Source organism: Eptatretus burgeri, chromosome 3, assembly GCF_056783735.1.
Source record: "Eptatretus burgeri isolate ZD-2024b chromosome 3, Ebu_testis_v1, whole genome shotgun sequence".
Taxonomy (NCBI): Eukaryota; Metazoa; Chordata; class Myxini; order Myxiniformes; family Myxinidae; genus Eptatretus; species Eptatretus burgeri.
This window is the reverse complement of record NC_140963.1, coordinates 17,169,059-17,183,102: the sequence shown is the minus strand read 5'-3', so window position 1 is coordinate 17,183,102 and position 14,044 is coordinate 17,169,059. Positions and strand designations below refer to the sequence as shown.

General features: G+C 44.3%; 1 protein-coding gene and 1 pseudogene across 2 annotated transcripts in view; both read right to left on the bottom strand.

Annotated features, from left to right (window-relative positions):
* Window positions 1-14,044, bottom strand: part of LOC147029459 (receptor tyrosine-protein kinase erbB-4-like) — a 147,389-nt gene that overhangs the window by 13,850 nt on the left and 119,495 nt on the right. For both annotated transcript variants that reach the window (XM_085872518.1, XM_085872517.1), the window contains exons 22-23: window positions 5,738-5,813; window positions 4,359-4,505 (exon numbers count right to left, since the gene is read on the bottom strand). In XM_085872518.1, coding sequence (XP_085728644.1) covers window positions 4,359-4,505; window positions 5,738-5,813 — 223 coding nt within the window. The remainder of the gene's footprint in view (window positions 1-4,358; window positions 4,506-5,737; window positions 5,814-14,044) is intronic.
* On the bottom strand, window positions 5,821-12,117 carry LOC147029461 (uncharacterized; annotated as a pseudogene).

Genomic DNA, 14,044 nt, shown 5'->3' with positions numbered 1-14,044 from the left:
AAGCCTGGATCTTAGTTTTGACCCAGGAAACGCATAATCCCAGTTGCTCAGACTCCTCATTCAGCACCTTGAGGGCCCCCTAAAGGATACTGAGAGTCTCTGCAAAGATGACTGCATCATCTGCGAAATCAAGGTCAGAGATCTTGACATACCCAAACTATGCACCGCAGCTTGATCTCTCCAACATCCTCCCCAGAATCCAGTCCATACAAGTGATGAAAATTGTGGGGGCCAGTACACACCCCTGAAGAACTCCAGCAATAACTGGAAACAAGTCAGAGATGGTACCACCACATCTCACAGCACTCACTTCCAGAGTATAGTTCAGAGATCAGATTGATCAGTTTTGGTGGCACCACACGAGGACCAAGAATCCTCCAGAGGGCATCCTGATTCACTGAATCAAACGCTTTACAGAAATTAACATAGGCTACAAGCAACCCCTGCGAAAACTCTCGTTTACGTCGGGTGAAAACCCGAAGAGGAAGGATACGGTCAATCATTGAGCTCTTTGGTGTAAAGCCTGACTGCTCTGGATGCTGGTGCTCAGGTAAATGGTGGTGAACCCTATCAAGAATTATCCGAGCAAAGACCTTGCCCAGCACTGAGAGCAGCGTCACCCCTCGGTAGTTGTTGCAATCTTGGCGATCACCCTTCCCTTTCAAGAGAGGGGCAACAAGGCCCGTCTTCCAGTCAGTTGGGATGATGCCTGTGTTCCAGGCAGAGCACAGAACTGCATGCAACGACACGAGTGCAGCATTTCCACCAGCCTTGAGAAGTTCGGCATGGATGTCAGTCATGTCACAGATCCCAAGAGCTTTACCGCATTTCAACCAATTCATCACAGCGAGTTTCATAAGCGAAGGTGGACTACAGTCAATTGGAGGGTCAGCAATAGGAATGGGAACATCCCTGACATCTAACTCGACAGCTGGTGGATCAGCCTGGTACAGCCGCTCAACGTAGCCAGCCTAGCGAGCCTTCACTTTGGACTCCTCTGTCAAGAGCCCCAACCCTCTGCTCTAATTGCAGTACACCGAGGGACGGGCTTGGAGGAAGGCAATACATGAATTCCCCTGTAAGCAGGATGAGAATCACTTGACCACATGTGATACTCTACCCCCTCACAGATTCCTCATACATAGGCCTCCTTGTCCACCCTTAGCGCACATACCGTTTTCTGCCTCAGCTCCCTGAACAGGTCAGCTGTGCCATTCAACCTTTCCCTGCGACTCTGGTCAATGGTATCCAGTGTCCCTTGAGACAAAATTCTTCTTCACCCGACGGTGAGTTCCAAGACATCTCCCGGCAACATCAAGGACGGTGGTCTTGAAGGCACTCCACAACTCCTCAGGATCCCCCAAAGTACCCAGACCCCCCAAATCTTCACTCAGCTTGTTCGCAAACTCCTCAGCCACCCTCAAATCCTTGAAATTGCCAACATCTAGCCTAGGCTGGGATGGCACCATTCTCCTGGATTTAAGCTGAAACTTCAGAGTTGCTACAACAAGCCCGTGGTCAGTCTTGAGGAACTGAGCACTCCGGTAGACCCTGTAGTTCTGGCTCATCCTCCAGCGACCAGCAACGAGCCATTGGTCAATCTCCTTTGCCGCACCACCAGCGTTGGAATACCAAGTCGAGCGATGAGCCTGTGGGTGCTGAAACCATGAACCAGCCACCCTCATCCATGACTTCTTGTAAAGTCAAGGAATTTAGTGCTATTCAGGTTCACAGTTCCTGACCCATGGGGACCAACACACGTCTCATAACCATCACTATCAGTTCCAGTCGATGCATTGAAATCCCCCAAGACTAGAAGAGTATCTCGCCTGGGGAACTGAACAACCACAGACTCGAGCGTGGCATAGAATGCGTCCTTCAGGGTGAGATCACTCGCCTCTATCGGAGCATAGACAGAGACCAGGGAAACGAAACCTAAGGAGTGACAAATTCTTAGCCTCATAATACGCTCCGTTGATCGGTGTTACCTCAATCATTGGAGGCAGCTTATTGGACACAGCTACAGCTATATTGGACACCCGCCATGATCTCGCCGCAATCAGATCTCTGAACCTCAGAGAGTGCTGCAATATCAATGTCCAAACGCTTGAGCTCAGATGATAACAGACAGGTGATCATCCTCTCTTAGGGATAGGACATTCCAGGCACCCACCCGAAGGGACCGCCTCAGGTTAACCCAAGGAGACCGCATCTGGTGGACTACACCTCAGCACCACCCCGTTACACTCTCCCGCAATCTGACCCGGGAAGGTTACCCCATGGTTTCCCTCCCATCATCAAGGATTGGGGGTCCCAAAGGCTTTGTCCTAATCCCCTCATCCGGTGAGCTGCCCTGCATAGGGAAGCTGCACAGGAGGTACTTCCACGGAGTGGGTTTTCACATTATTTTTTTAAAATGCCTTTGGAATGTTTTGCGGAATGAACGGTTTTACGGTGGCCGGAGTGCAAATTCTGCCACTAACCTTCTAATAAAAAGTAACGCAACTGCAGGAGGACGTCCGCAGACACAGTTGGGCACTAGATATGGATGGCCCTTGGCTCACAAGGAGCTCCTCTGCCCTTTGACAGGTTTTGTTCTCCATCCTGCTGGGTGTCCAAATCATACACCCTCCTCACCAAGAAACTTGGTGGGGGAGACAGTTTTGTTGCTGACAACCCGACCATGGAACAGTTTAGTGCAGGTTTACATGGTACCTGTTTGCAAGGCACAGATCTAATCTGACCTGACTCGACTCTGTGGTAGGAGGGGTGACATGAAATGATGGTGCATGGGTTGCTTGAGGTTTTGGAGGGAAAAGTTAATTGAACCATCTCACGAAGGAAGTTTTACAAAGAAGAGAAAAGAGGAACAAAGGAGTGGATGCAGGTGGAAAGCCTGGATTTTTGGAGTATAACTAGTTGTGAGTTACTGGAAGAACATGCACATCCTGGAAGAATTGCGGAATGACGGAGGGTTTGGAGAGTACAGAGAGCTAGATCAGATACGAGGTGGTTAAAAACGAAAAGAGAAGCTCCCAAATTGTCTGTGATGCGAGAACGGGGCTCGTGCTATTGCTTTATCTTGGGAGATGCCAATAATGTTGAGAGCTTTCGATTCCATAGAATCCTAGGGAAACGGATATGATGCTGGCGGACCAGCCTGTCAGGGTGAGAAGCATGTCATTGAGCTCTGGACAAAGGCTGGAAACCAACTTCAAAAGAACTTGCATCTGTCCCTTGTTTTGCGAGCACAGCACCAATCATTCATTGCTTGTGGAAATCTGTTTTGGACTCCCTTTCATAAACATTGTTCAGTAGTGTGTGACTGGGAGCAAACGACTGAAAATCTGCAACTGTAATCCTTCACAATTATTCATTACATCACCTGTAATCTCATTAAAGTGTACTCTCTGTTTTGCACTTATTATTGGTCGGGAGGAAAACAATTTTGGTGAAAGCATGAGGATATGTATGAGGATTAAGGCTCCAGGTGAATGCATACAACCAAATCACAGCATGGTTTTCAATGTCATTGTGCTTTCGGCACACATAACCAGCTATTCTTTGGAGTTCATGACCAGCAAAAGAAGGTATACAATGTCCAACTTCACCCAACTAATTGCATTAAAAGGTGTTTTGTGTCATATAGGACAAAATTGGCCAGAGAATGCCATTCCACCACGTCATATACCATATGTTGTGCCACATGGATCAATCGAACAGGTTAATTTAACCACAACACATGTGTTGCTTTGGCTGACAAGTAAACACCATTACCAAATTGGTAAATTCTGCAAGTGTCACTTGCCAATGGGTGAAGATAAAGGGGTATGGAACGAGCAGAAACTCAGGGTGGTAAAGACAAAGTCTTTGTGAAGCCTGCTGTGCCGGCTGTCTTGTTTCGGACCAAAGTAGAGTATCATGAGTGTGTACGGCTGCCATGAGATGAAGATATTTTTGAGCTGGAAGTTTAAATCCTTTTTCATCTACTTGAAGTTAATGTTGTCATGTATAATGCACACTACAGGTCAACATGATTACCATTACTCAACTGGTATATCTCGCTTGTTGAGAAGTGGTTTGAGTGGTTGTTTGGATACATGCCCAGCACTACAGTGTGAAACATTAAACTATTTCATCTCTATAGGCCATAGCCATCCACAACAGTTGGGTAACCTCAGCTTGGAGTGATGTGGGAAATTGAAAAGATTCATTTGATTCACTTTAAATTGTAGAAAGTTGGTTTTTTTTTTTCAAAATAAAAATCAGAAATTTTAAACGGGGAGAATAATTAGAATGTGTTAACGTTATGAGCTCAGCCAAAGGGATGTGCAATTGCACTCATTCGGAGCGCTTACATTTTATCATGACCATGTACACATCAATGGTACAGATAGGTGGTTGCGGAAGCCGCTCGCCCTTTTGCAGCAAATATGGGAGGTTCTGTGCACGAATTCCATCATAAGGCTTTTCACCGAAGGTCATGAGTTCCCACACCGTCACACCTGCACAACAAAGGCATCACGAGTCGAGTAAAACTGTGCAGAAAACTGCAGGCCCATTGAAAAAGCAATATGTACTTAGCCAGGCCTCCTCCAAAAGAAATATTAGCTTTTCTTTTTAACCCTTTCAAGTGAAATTTTTTTATGTTGTGGTTGACATGACGTTTCTTGTGGGGTCGGCCGGGGAAGGTGTTTGGCCCAAGTCTTTCACGAACTAACTGGCCAGGCTTGAGATCTGACAAAGTGATTTGGGAAGAAATTTGGATTTTGTTCAAGGTACGGATGATAACTCGGCGACTTTTTGTGAAAGCGACCGTGGGATGTTTCATTTCCACCAACAGTCGGTACCGGCAAATGTAGCACCTGGCTTAACGTCCAGCTGAGGGACGTCACATTTCGTGATGCGATGCCCAGCCAGGGAAGCAGCGATCGATGGGACCAGTTTATAGTCAGGTCGGGAATCCAAACCCAGACGAGATGCTTCAAAAGGTAAGTACGCTACCTCCGTACCACACTGAGTAAACTAAAATTATTTCATACACAGCCGATGGCTGCTGGTTGCTTCAATGCTGGGAGTGCAGCTGTGCTGCTAATGCAGTTCCCCATTTCCAGTAAGCTGGTACTCGTTTTACTGACCTCGGAAGGATGAGAGGCTGAGTCAACCCACCTGGTGCTATCTAACGGCACAGCGTGGGCTCAAACTCAAGACCCTAAGATCTTAACTGCAAAGCCAACACCAGGGTTTTGTGAGTGCACCAAAAGCGTACAAAGAGATTACTCTCTGTTAGTCGTCCCAACAACTAATGAAACTTAAGCAACATGTGGCAATGAAATCAGTTAAATGAGCGACAAACTCACAATGGGCTGAGACATGCCAACATCTTTGTTTATGAATATGTCAGTGTGTAGATATTTTGACTTGGGAAATCCTTTTTCTAACAAACCACATGCTTATATATTGAGAATTGAAAAAAAATTTTTTGTAGCATCTCTTGGACCATCATGAATATCTCATTAATGGAACGTGTTGCTCGCTCAGCGAAAACGTGCAACCGAGAGTTGATTCTACAATAGGCAATGGCCAAAAACATGCCGGCAAGTTAGTTATGCTGACAGAAGCAACGCTGTGCACATTTTCCCCACTGAAGTTGAGGTTGTTGAGCATTTCAACTGCCGTATGCAATTTCAAAACAAAAGCACTGGAGTGTAAATACTACGACGGTCAGGAAACGTACCGTAGCTCCACACGTCGCTCTTGTGAGTGAATTTTCTCTCGTTTATCGACTCCAAAGCCATCCACTTGATTGGTAGCTGTGGAGATTAAAACAGCTCGTCTTTCTCACATTTCAACTCGAAGTGGTGTGAGGAAATTGGATTTCACAGTTTGCATGAAAGCAGAATGAGTGAAACATCTCATGAAATGGTGTCATTCAATTCAGGCTTAACTTGTTGAACAAACTGAAAAGCATTTTGAGAATGACTTGAACACATTCCATGGGTTGTGAACATTTAGAAGAGGTAAAGAATGATGCTCAACAGGCCCTCACCTTGCGAAGAGTCTTCGATGTGGTACCTTATCAAAAGCTTTTGGAAAGTCTGGATAAGCTACATCCGCTGCACCTCCCTTGTCCACCCAGTCAGAAATCAGAAACTCGATGAACTCCAATAAATTTGTTAAACATGTCTTCCCCTTTACAAAACCATGATATCCAAATCCATCCATCCACATAGGGAAGGTGTTGGAGTGATCAATTCAGGAACGGACAGGGAACCATTTGGATAATTTCAAAATCATTGAAGATGGTCTTCATGGACTTAAGGGAAGGTCATGTTTGACTACCATTAAATAGTTTGCCATGATCCTAATGTTTCCATATCCTTTCCTCAATGAATGTCTCCAACACCTTCCCGACAACTGAAGTCAAACTAACAGGTGGATACTTCTCTGTTTCTTCGATGGATCTTTCATTAAATAGTGGTGCTACATTCGCTACTCTACAATCTTCTGGGACATGTCCTGACTCCAACGAGCTGTTGAAGATATCGGTTAACATCACGTTTACCTGCTCTGCCACCTCCCTCAATACTCTCGGGTGTATGTTATCTGGCCACGGAGTTTTATCATCGCTTAGTTTTCCTCGCTGTTCATTTGCTTCCCCCACTCCTCATGGGATCTCCTCAAGAAGCCTTTGCTCATCCCAAGATGGATAATCTCAGCTTGAGCAACGGTAGTTCTCATCCCTGACTGTTCTTATGTAAATGTAGAAATAAACTGGAAGGGAACTCTTGAAAATCGTGACGTCACCAGATATGCCTCCGCCTACATTATTACATCATTATAATACTTGTATCAAATTTGATTTAAATCTATGATCCCAGATTCAAAATATTAAATAATTCTGGCTGCCAGACCATGCGTCCAATCAGTAAAACATATATTCCCCATGTTTACTAGATCATAATTGTGACGTTTCATATTGATTGATGAAGCGGTTCAGGAGAAAATTTTATTTTTCTTCAATCAAATATGGCTGCCAGACCATGTGCCCTATTAATTATTTATGAACACCCTGGTATCCCCCAAGGCTTGGGGAACATGTGAGTGAAGTTTCACCTTGATCTGTCAAGCCAAGCTGGAAAAGATGATTTTTAAAGGTTTATCATTCAAAAACAAAATCATAGCTGCCAAACCATGTGACCTATGATGTCATAGGTGGATAACTTTTTGTTGTTCATGGATAGGCGATCATACCGGTAAAGTTTCGCCTCAACATGTTCAGCTGTTTGAGAAGATTTTTGAAGGTCGTTTTTAATGTTTAAAAAATGGCTGCCGAACCACTTGACCAATGATGTCATCAATTCCCCCCTCCCCCCATTCAATTTAGCCTTAGATGATGCTCCAAATTATTCATACTGATTGGATAAAGTGTTCAACATATGCTATGACTTCATAATGAAGCAACCTTTGACATCAATAAATAAATGAATAAATAAAATTCACAGACTTCACATGTGCCAAGTTTCAATTTTTTCCATATAGTTCAGTCAAATTAGTATCTTCACCCACCACTAATTGCAAAATAATCATTTCCACTGCAGTGCATTTCAGTAAGACCCTCTAATCACCATACTAAAAGTCCTAAAAAATCCTAGCATGGGAAAGTAGTGCAATTTGCATAATATGAAAATTAGCTTCCGCCATGGGAGAAAAATTCATATTTTCGCTACAACTTTGCATCTAAGTATCCAATTCAAGCAAATCAAGTGTCCAACCCCATGTTTTGAAGGTCAATGGACATGATAGGCACACTTGCAAATTAATATTTTGAATATAATTTGCATATTATGCAAATTAGTTTCAGGAATTAGAGAAATTTCTAATTTTCACTATTATTTTCCATATAAGGAACAAGTATCCAAACCCATATTATGAATATAACTTGCATAAAATATGCATATTAGCTTTTAGAAATTAGAGAAAATCAAAAATGTCAGATAACTTTGCATCCATGTGCCTGATACAAACAATAAAGTCATATAAAAGCAAGTATGAAAAATTAACTAAAGCAGCAACAAGCAATACCTGAAATACTTAAAGTGGTGACACCCAATCAAGATGATAAGATACATTTAACGCAGGTTTTCACTGCTAATCGGTTAGTGGTACTGTGGTTCGTCTAATCAGTTAGTGCTAATGTGGTTAGTGTTCTCAATTAATTTTCAGGTAACATATCAATAAGTATCACTGCTGTCATCTATCTCCACCCGAGATGAATTAGCGCAACTTACACCTTTACACACCCCACACATCCATGTGCAGCCAATGGGAATACGCTTGCAGGTGCATCTGCTGGTGCTACACCCGGTGTTGCAGTTACACCTGAATATCTTGGTCAACTTCTCTGGTGCAGCAGGGAGATGTGTCTGGACTGGCAGTAATTGGCCATCAGTGATCTTCCATCCACATTCTTCTGGTTTTAATTGTCCGGCAGTCTCTTTCCAAGTCTGAATCTGAAAATATACTCGCAGACTATGATACTGTGTAGCAGCAGATGTTGGCGGCAATGTCTGCGGCTCCACGAATGTTCTGCTTTTTGCTACCTTCTCACAGAAACGTTTGTACCGCAGAACGTCTATACCTTCACCCTTCTTGCCATTATAGATGTAGACTAGGGCTTTCTCTCCTGCATCAATTATATCTTTCTTTGCAGCACCCTCTTTTGTGAACATGTCAGCAAGTTGCTGGAAATCAACATTGTTCTGGACTTGTTTTAGGGCTACTGGTTTTCCGATACCAAAAACTCTTGATGTTGTGTCACATCCAAGCAATGCACGTACAAAGAGTAGTCTGGAACAGATTTTCTTTCCCAAGATCTCCTGTGTCTTTATGTTCCATACCTCGTGCTTTTTGGTGTTCGCTTTTATTTCAGGTTTCAATCATAGGTCTTTCTCAATTGCATCTCCATGGTAGCACAACAGGATTAGCAGATCTGTGTCATCACCAATGAGAATGGCGTTGACAACTTTCGCTGACTCTACTGCTGTCTTGACAATCAGAATGTCTGCATCTCCTTTGGCATGAATCATTGTGCAGCCCGCCTTCTCAAGGAAAGAACTTAGCACATTAAGAAACCTTTGTTTGTTTACTTTGTTGCCCAGAAACTCATTTTTCTTCAGCTTCAGCGAAGTCTCTCCTGTAAATATAACATTTGGTCCTTTGGAGCTGCCTGTGCGACTGCAGTGTGTAGCATCTTTGATGGCGGGCCCATCTTCATAACCATTGAACACAATGGTTGCCTTTCCATACCACTTTGTCACATATGTGACATATATATGACATATGCTCTCAAAGGTTTGACCTCTTGACCACGGTAGACGTTGCAAGAGTGCACCACCATCAAGCACGTAATGTAGATCATCACCGGTGGGATCTGTCTGATCCAGTTTCACCATCTCCCAAAGGGCATCAGCTAGTTCCGCTTTGTTTGGCTCTCCAGGAAGTCCAACATTGTCAAATAATGCTGTGGGATGACTGCAAAGCTCGGAATTAAACAAAGCTGCTGGATCTTCCTGCTCTTCACGGGTGGCGATAACACTCAGTCGCTGGAAAAGCAATTGTGGATCCACCTGAACTGGTTCTCCACCGATGACAACAGTTGTCTTGGATCCGAGTGTGACTACTCTTTCAAAAGGAAAAATCAAGCAATCATTCACATTGTTCCCAACCATTGACTCTCGTATAGTCTGGCCTCCAGATCTTGCCTTGTTGACATTCACTTTGTCATGTGCAGCAACACCACTCACAATGTTATGCAGGGATGGCTCACTACCGAATGGACCCCATTCGTTGAAGGCTTCAATTAATTTGTGGGTGTCTGCTGTGTCCCCTTGTTGTCTGGACTTGGATGTGTCTTTGTGCTACTCACTGGTGTTGTAGTTTGCACCAGTGAGCTCTTGCATAGCAAAATTGACCTGGGCACAAGATGGCATCCCCAATATCCAGGTCAGCCGCTGGACCTCGGTCATGCCTCTGCCTCTCGTCAACCCACCACTTGTTTGACACTTCTCATTAGCACTTGCTCAATTACGAGATCAGTAGATAGGCCTGCCCAGAATCGATCGCTTCTCCTAACAATGTGAAAACCATTCATGAAGCTTGTGTATACATTAGGATGAGTTTTGTCAAGTTGGCACATCTTTTGCAGATACAGGTATGCTGATTTGGCATGCAGATTGTGCCCTGCTGCTGCAAAAAAAGGTAACATATCCTGTACTGCCGCAAGATGCAACATCCAATTCCCTGTGCATTCAGCTTTTATGAATTTCTTTAGGATGGCAACCATGTCCAAGTATTGCAACCAAAGTTGGGTAGTCTTTCGGTCACTCATTGAGCTCCGTTCTTCTTTCAATTTATTAGCAACTCTGGAGATAACCTCTGAAGAGGAAATGTCAACAGCAATACCTGGATCCCTCATTAGGTGATAAAAAAAATCTTGCTGGCTTCAAGCAAATCTTGCTCTTGGTTCTTGTCTGGAATAACTTCATCCTCAACTTCCACTTCCATCTCTCCTGATAGGCCTATTGTATGCCAGTCATCAGAGGTACTTTCTGTGTCTCGTTCCGGTTGGTCAGGTTGATGTGTGGGTGTGGGCAGATTATATGCATTGGCTACTGGTATTGTATTGAGGGCTGCATCAACCAAGAGATGCCCTCGCACTGCTCTGGAGATTGCTTTTCCACTTAGCATGTGCTTTACAGCGTTTCCAGCATATACGACTTCAAGGACTTCTTGTAGACCACTTCCTGCCACAAGGTAACCAATAGAGCCCAGAAAACTCATTTCCATGTGTAAACCTCCAAGTCTCAAGACAATAGATTTCAGGTAACTGTCAGTTGGCTCTCATTCTATAATCATTAAGGCTTTCCACCAAAAGTGGCTGGTCAAATGTAATCACTGGGATGAAATTGCAGGCATTGGCTTGTTCATACACATAAGTAAGTGCGGAGAAGATACAAGACATGTATCAGTTGAGACCATATATATCATGGGCAGGAACTGCACAGATGACTTGCCAGGATAGTCACCCTGATGAACAGCCTGCATCATACCTGACCATGCTGGCCTCTTAGGACGAAGGACAAATGCCACTTCCCACAGAAGATCGATGTGATACGTTGGATCGTGCACTTCCATTGCCTGCAGTGCTTTGTATGTCAATGGATTACGTCCTGTGTGCTGAGATTTGAAAGTTTTTATGTTGATCCTTCCCACTTTTATGATGTCATCCGTTATCACTGATACTCCAGGTACAGGTTTACAAAGCACTTTTCCTGGTGTGAAAGTGGAAATAATCCCCATTCCATGGAATGTTCTAAAGCCATCAGGAGTTCTTATATTGTGATCAACATTGTCACCAACATGCTGAGTGAAAAGATGAATTTTCTGTCTCTTATGGCAGAAGCTAATTTGCATAATATGCAAATTATATTCAAAAATATTAATTTTCAAGTGTGCCTATCATGTTCACTGACCTTCAAAACATGGGTTTGGACCCTTGATTTGCTTCAATTGGGTACTTAGATGCAAAGTTATAGTGAAAATATGAATTTTCTCTTATGGCGGAAGCTAATTTGTATATTATGCAAATTACAATACTTTCCCATGCTAGGATTTTTTAGGACTTTTAGTATGGTGATTATGGGGTCTTACTGAAATGCACTGCAGTGGAAATGATTCTTTTGCAATTAGTGGCGGGTTACCCCCTCAAATTTGCTACATCGACTGGACTAATGGAGCAGTTCCATGGACTAATGGACCACCCCACACCTCCGCCAACATCAGTCAACACCAACCTGGACACCACCCATATATTGCCTTTTTCCAACATGGCTGCCACATCATGTGACCTCCTGTGACGGCATATTTATCATTAAAACATTCTACATGAGTAGTCGCACCAATGGTGAAAATTTAGTGTCAATCAGTTAAGAGGTTGCAGAGAAAACAAAAAATTAGCATGGACGGTCGTATGGACAACCACAAAACATCGTGCTATCGGCGACTTCATCAGCGGAGGCATAAAAAAAGTGATTTAATAACCCTGCTATGTCACCATCTTCATCCACTAATTATCATGTGTAATTATTAAATAGCCTACACCTGATCTTACTCTTTTCTTTACAACATATATATATATATCTATATATATATATATATATATATATATATATATATATATATATATATATATATATATAAATACATATACTTAAAGAACGTCTTGCTGTTATGTTTAACATTTTTGACAAAATCATTTCCATTTTCTCTTTTGGCTTTTCGAGATATTTACTTAACCAGCATCTGTTTACTTGCAAACGGATGTGAGTCAGACTCTATTCCTCTTATTTTATACCTCATAAATGCCTTCAGCTTATCCTTAACAACACTGTGTACCTCCCTGCAAAACCACTCTGGTCTCTATCTACATTCACCTTTACACCTCACTCTAATATACCTACCCCACCCGAAAATTCATTCACCTTTACACCCGACATACGTATTCACTCCTTGAAGGTTCCCATTTCTCTGATGCAGACCACCAACACTTTAGCTTTTCCCAATCTAGATCATCTCAGTCTCTTCTCATACATTCAAAGTTTGCCTTCTTGAAATCATCTTCCAGAGACAAACCCACCAAACATGACGAACCCTCAACAATGAATCCCCTCCCCTCCAAAAATCCCTGCAGATTTTGTCCCTTTCCTCAACTCATCCATCAAAGCCTTTATACAAGCCAACATCAAGCATTAACCACAGCAAAGATCACCACCCCACACCTCCGCCAACATCAGTCAACACCAACCTGGACACCACCCATATATTGTTACGGGGCCAGGTATCGGTGGCAAGCATGACCGCTAGGGGGAGCAATAGAGTCGGCTCAACCGAACACACCAGAATTTAGGTTGTGACTCTCGGATAAGTCCGAAAGACACGGGTCCCTTACTGGACCATGAATCGCCAATAATTCGATCGCGTGGGATTGGGTCAATTGCCAAACTTCAATATACCTAAGTACCCACGCAGGCAAAGCTACCAGGGAATTCACACCCTCGGCAGACCTCGAGCGGAACGAGCCATAACCGAGCCCAAACCGTGTGTAACCCGAGTGGAGGTTACCAAGGCCCGTCGCACCGAATGAACAATTTATGGCCTCGCTATCTCTCAATACACACCGTGCCAAGCCAATGAAAGAAACACAGAAACGAGCTGGAACATTTAACAAAAGGGATATTTATTTATAATTGGGCAGGGGGACACGCAAGAAGGCAGAGTTAACCAAATAAAAGGAATGCAATTTACACACACGGCACTTCGACGTTTCTACTTAAAAGACGGGCCCACACACAGACATACACCCCCCTCCCCTCAAAAGAAATGGTGGCCTTTATTGATACCCCCAGCTCAGAGGGAAGGTGGGCAGGTGGTAAGAGCCTGGCTTGGACCTTCCCGCTTCGTGCGGTTCTTGACGATCGGGCCCGGCGGGACTTGAACTCGCAACACGATGCCGCTCCAAGCGCCAGGTACAGAGGATAGCGTCGGGCGCTAGCACGCTCCACCGGCAAAAACAGGCGACGAGGCAGGCAAAGCAAGTCAGCACAGCAGGCAGCCAAGCGATTCCCTCCGGCTCGCAGGCAGGCGATTCACGGCAGGAAGACTCTCCCAGCGGGTCGCCCCACACAATTATATCCCTCCTTTTTGACAGGTGGGAGGGATCCGTCTTGTGTCATCCCCCTCCTCATTGGACAGGCATGTCGGGCAATCTCCCGGCCGTCCGAGATTGGTCGGGGGGGGGGGGTGTGGTGCTCATATCTCCACCCCTCGACCAGGAAGTCGAGCAGCAATATGTTGCGTTGGCTCCCCATTGGCCGAGAGGTGGCAGACGTGCTCGCACTCCTCCGATTGGCTGAGAGGGGCGCCATGCCTGTATTTGGAGCGAAATCCAAGACGCCAATGTCCAAAGAAACCCCGCCTGGCACAT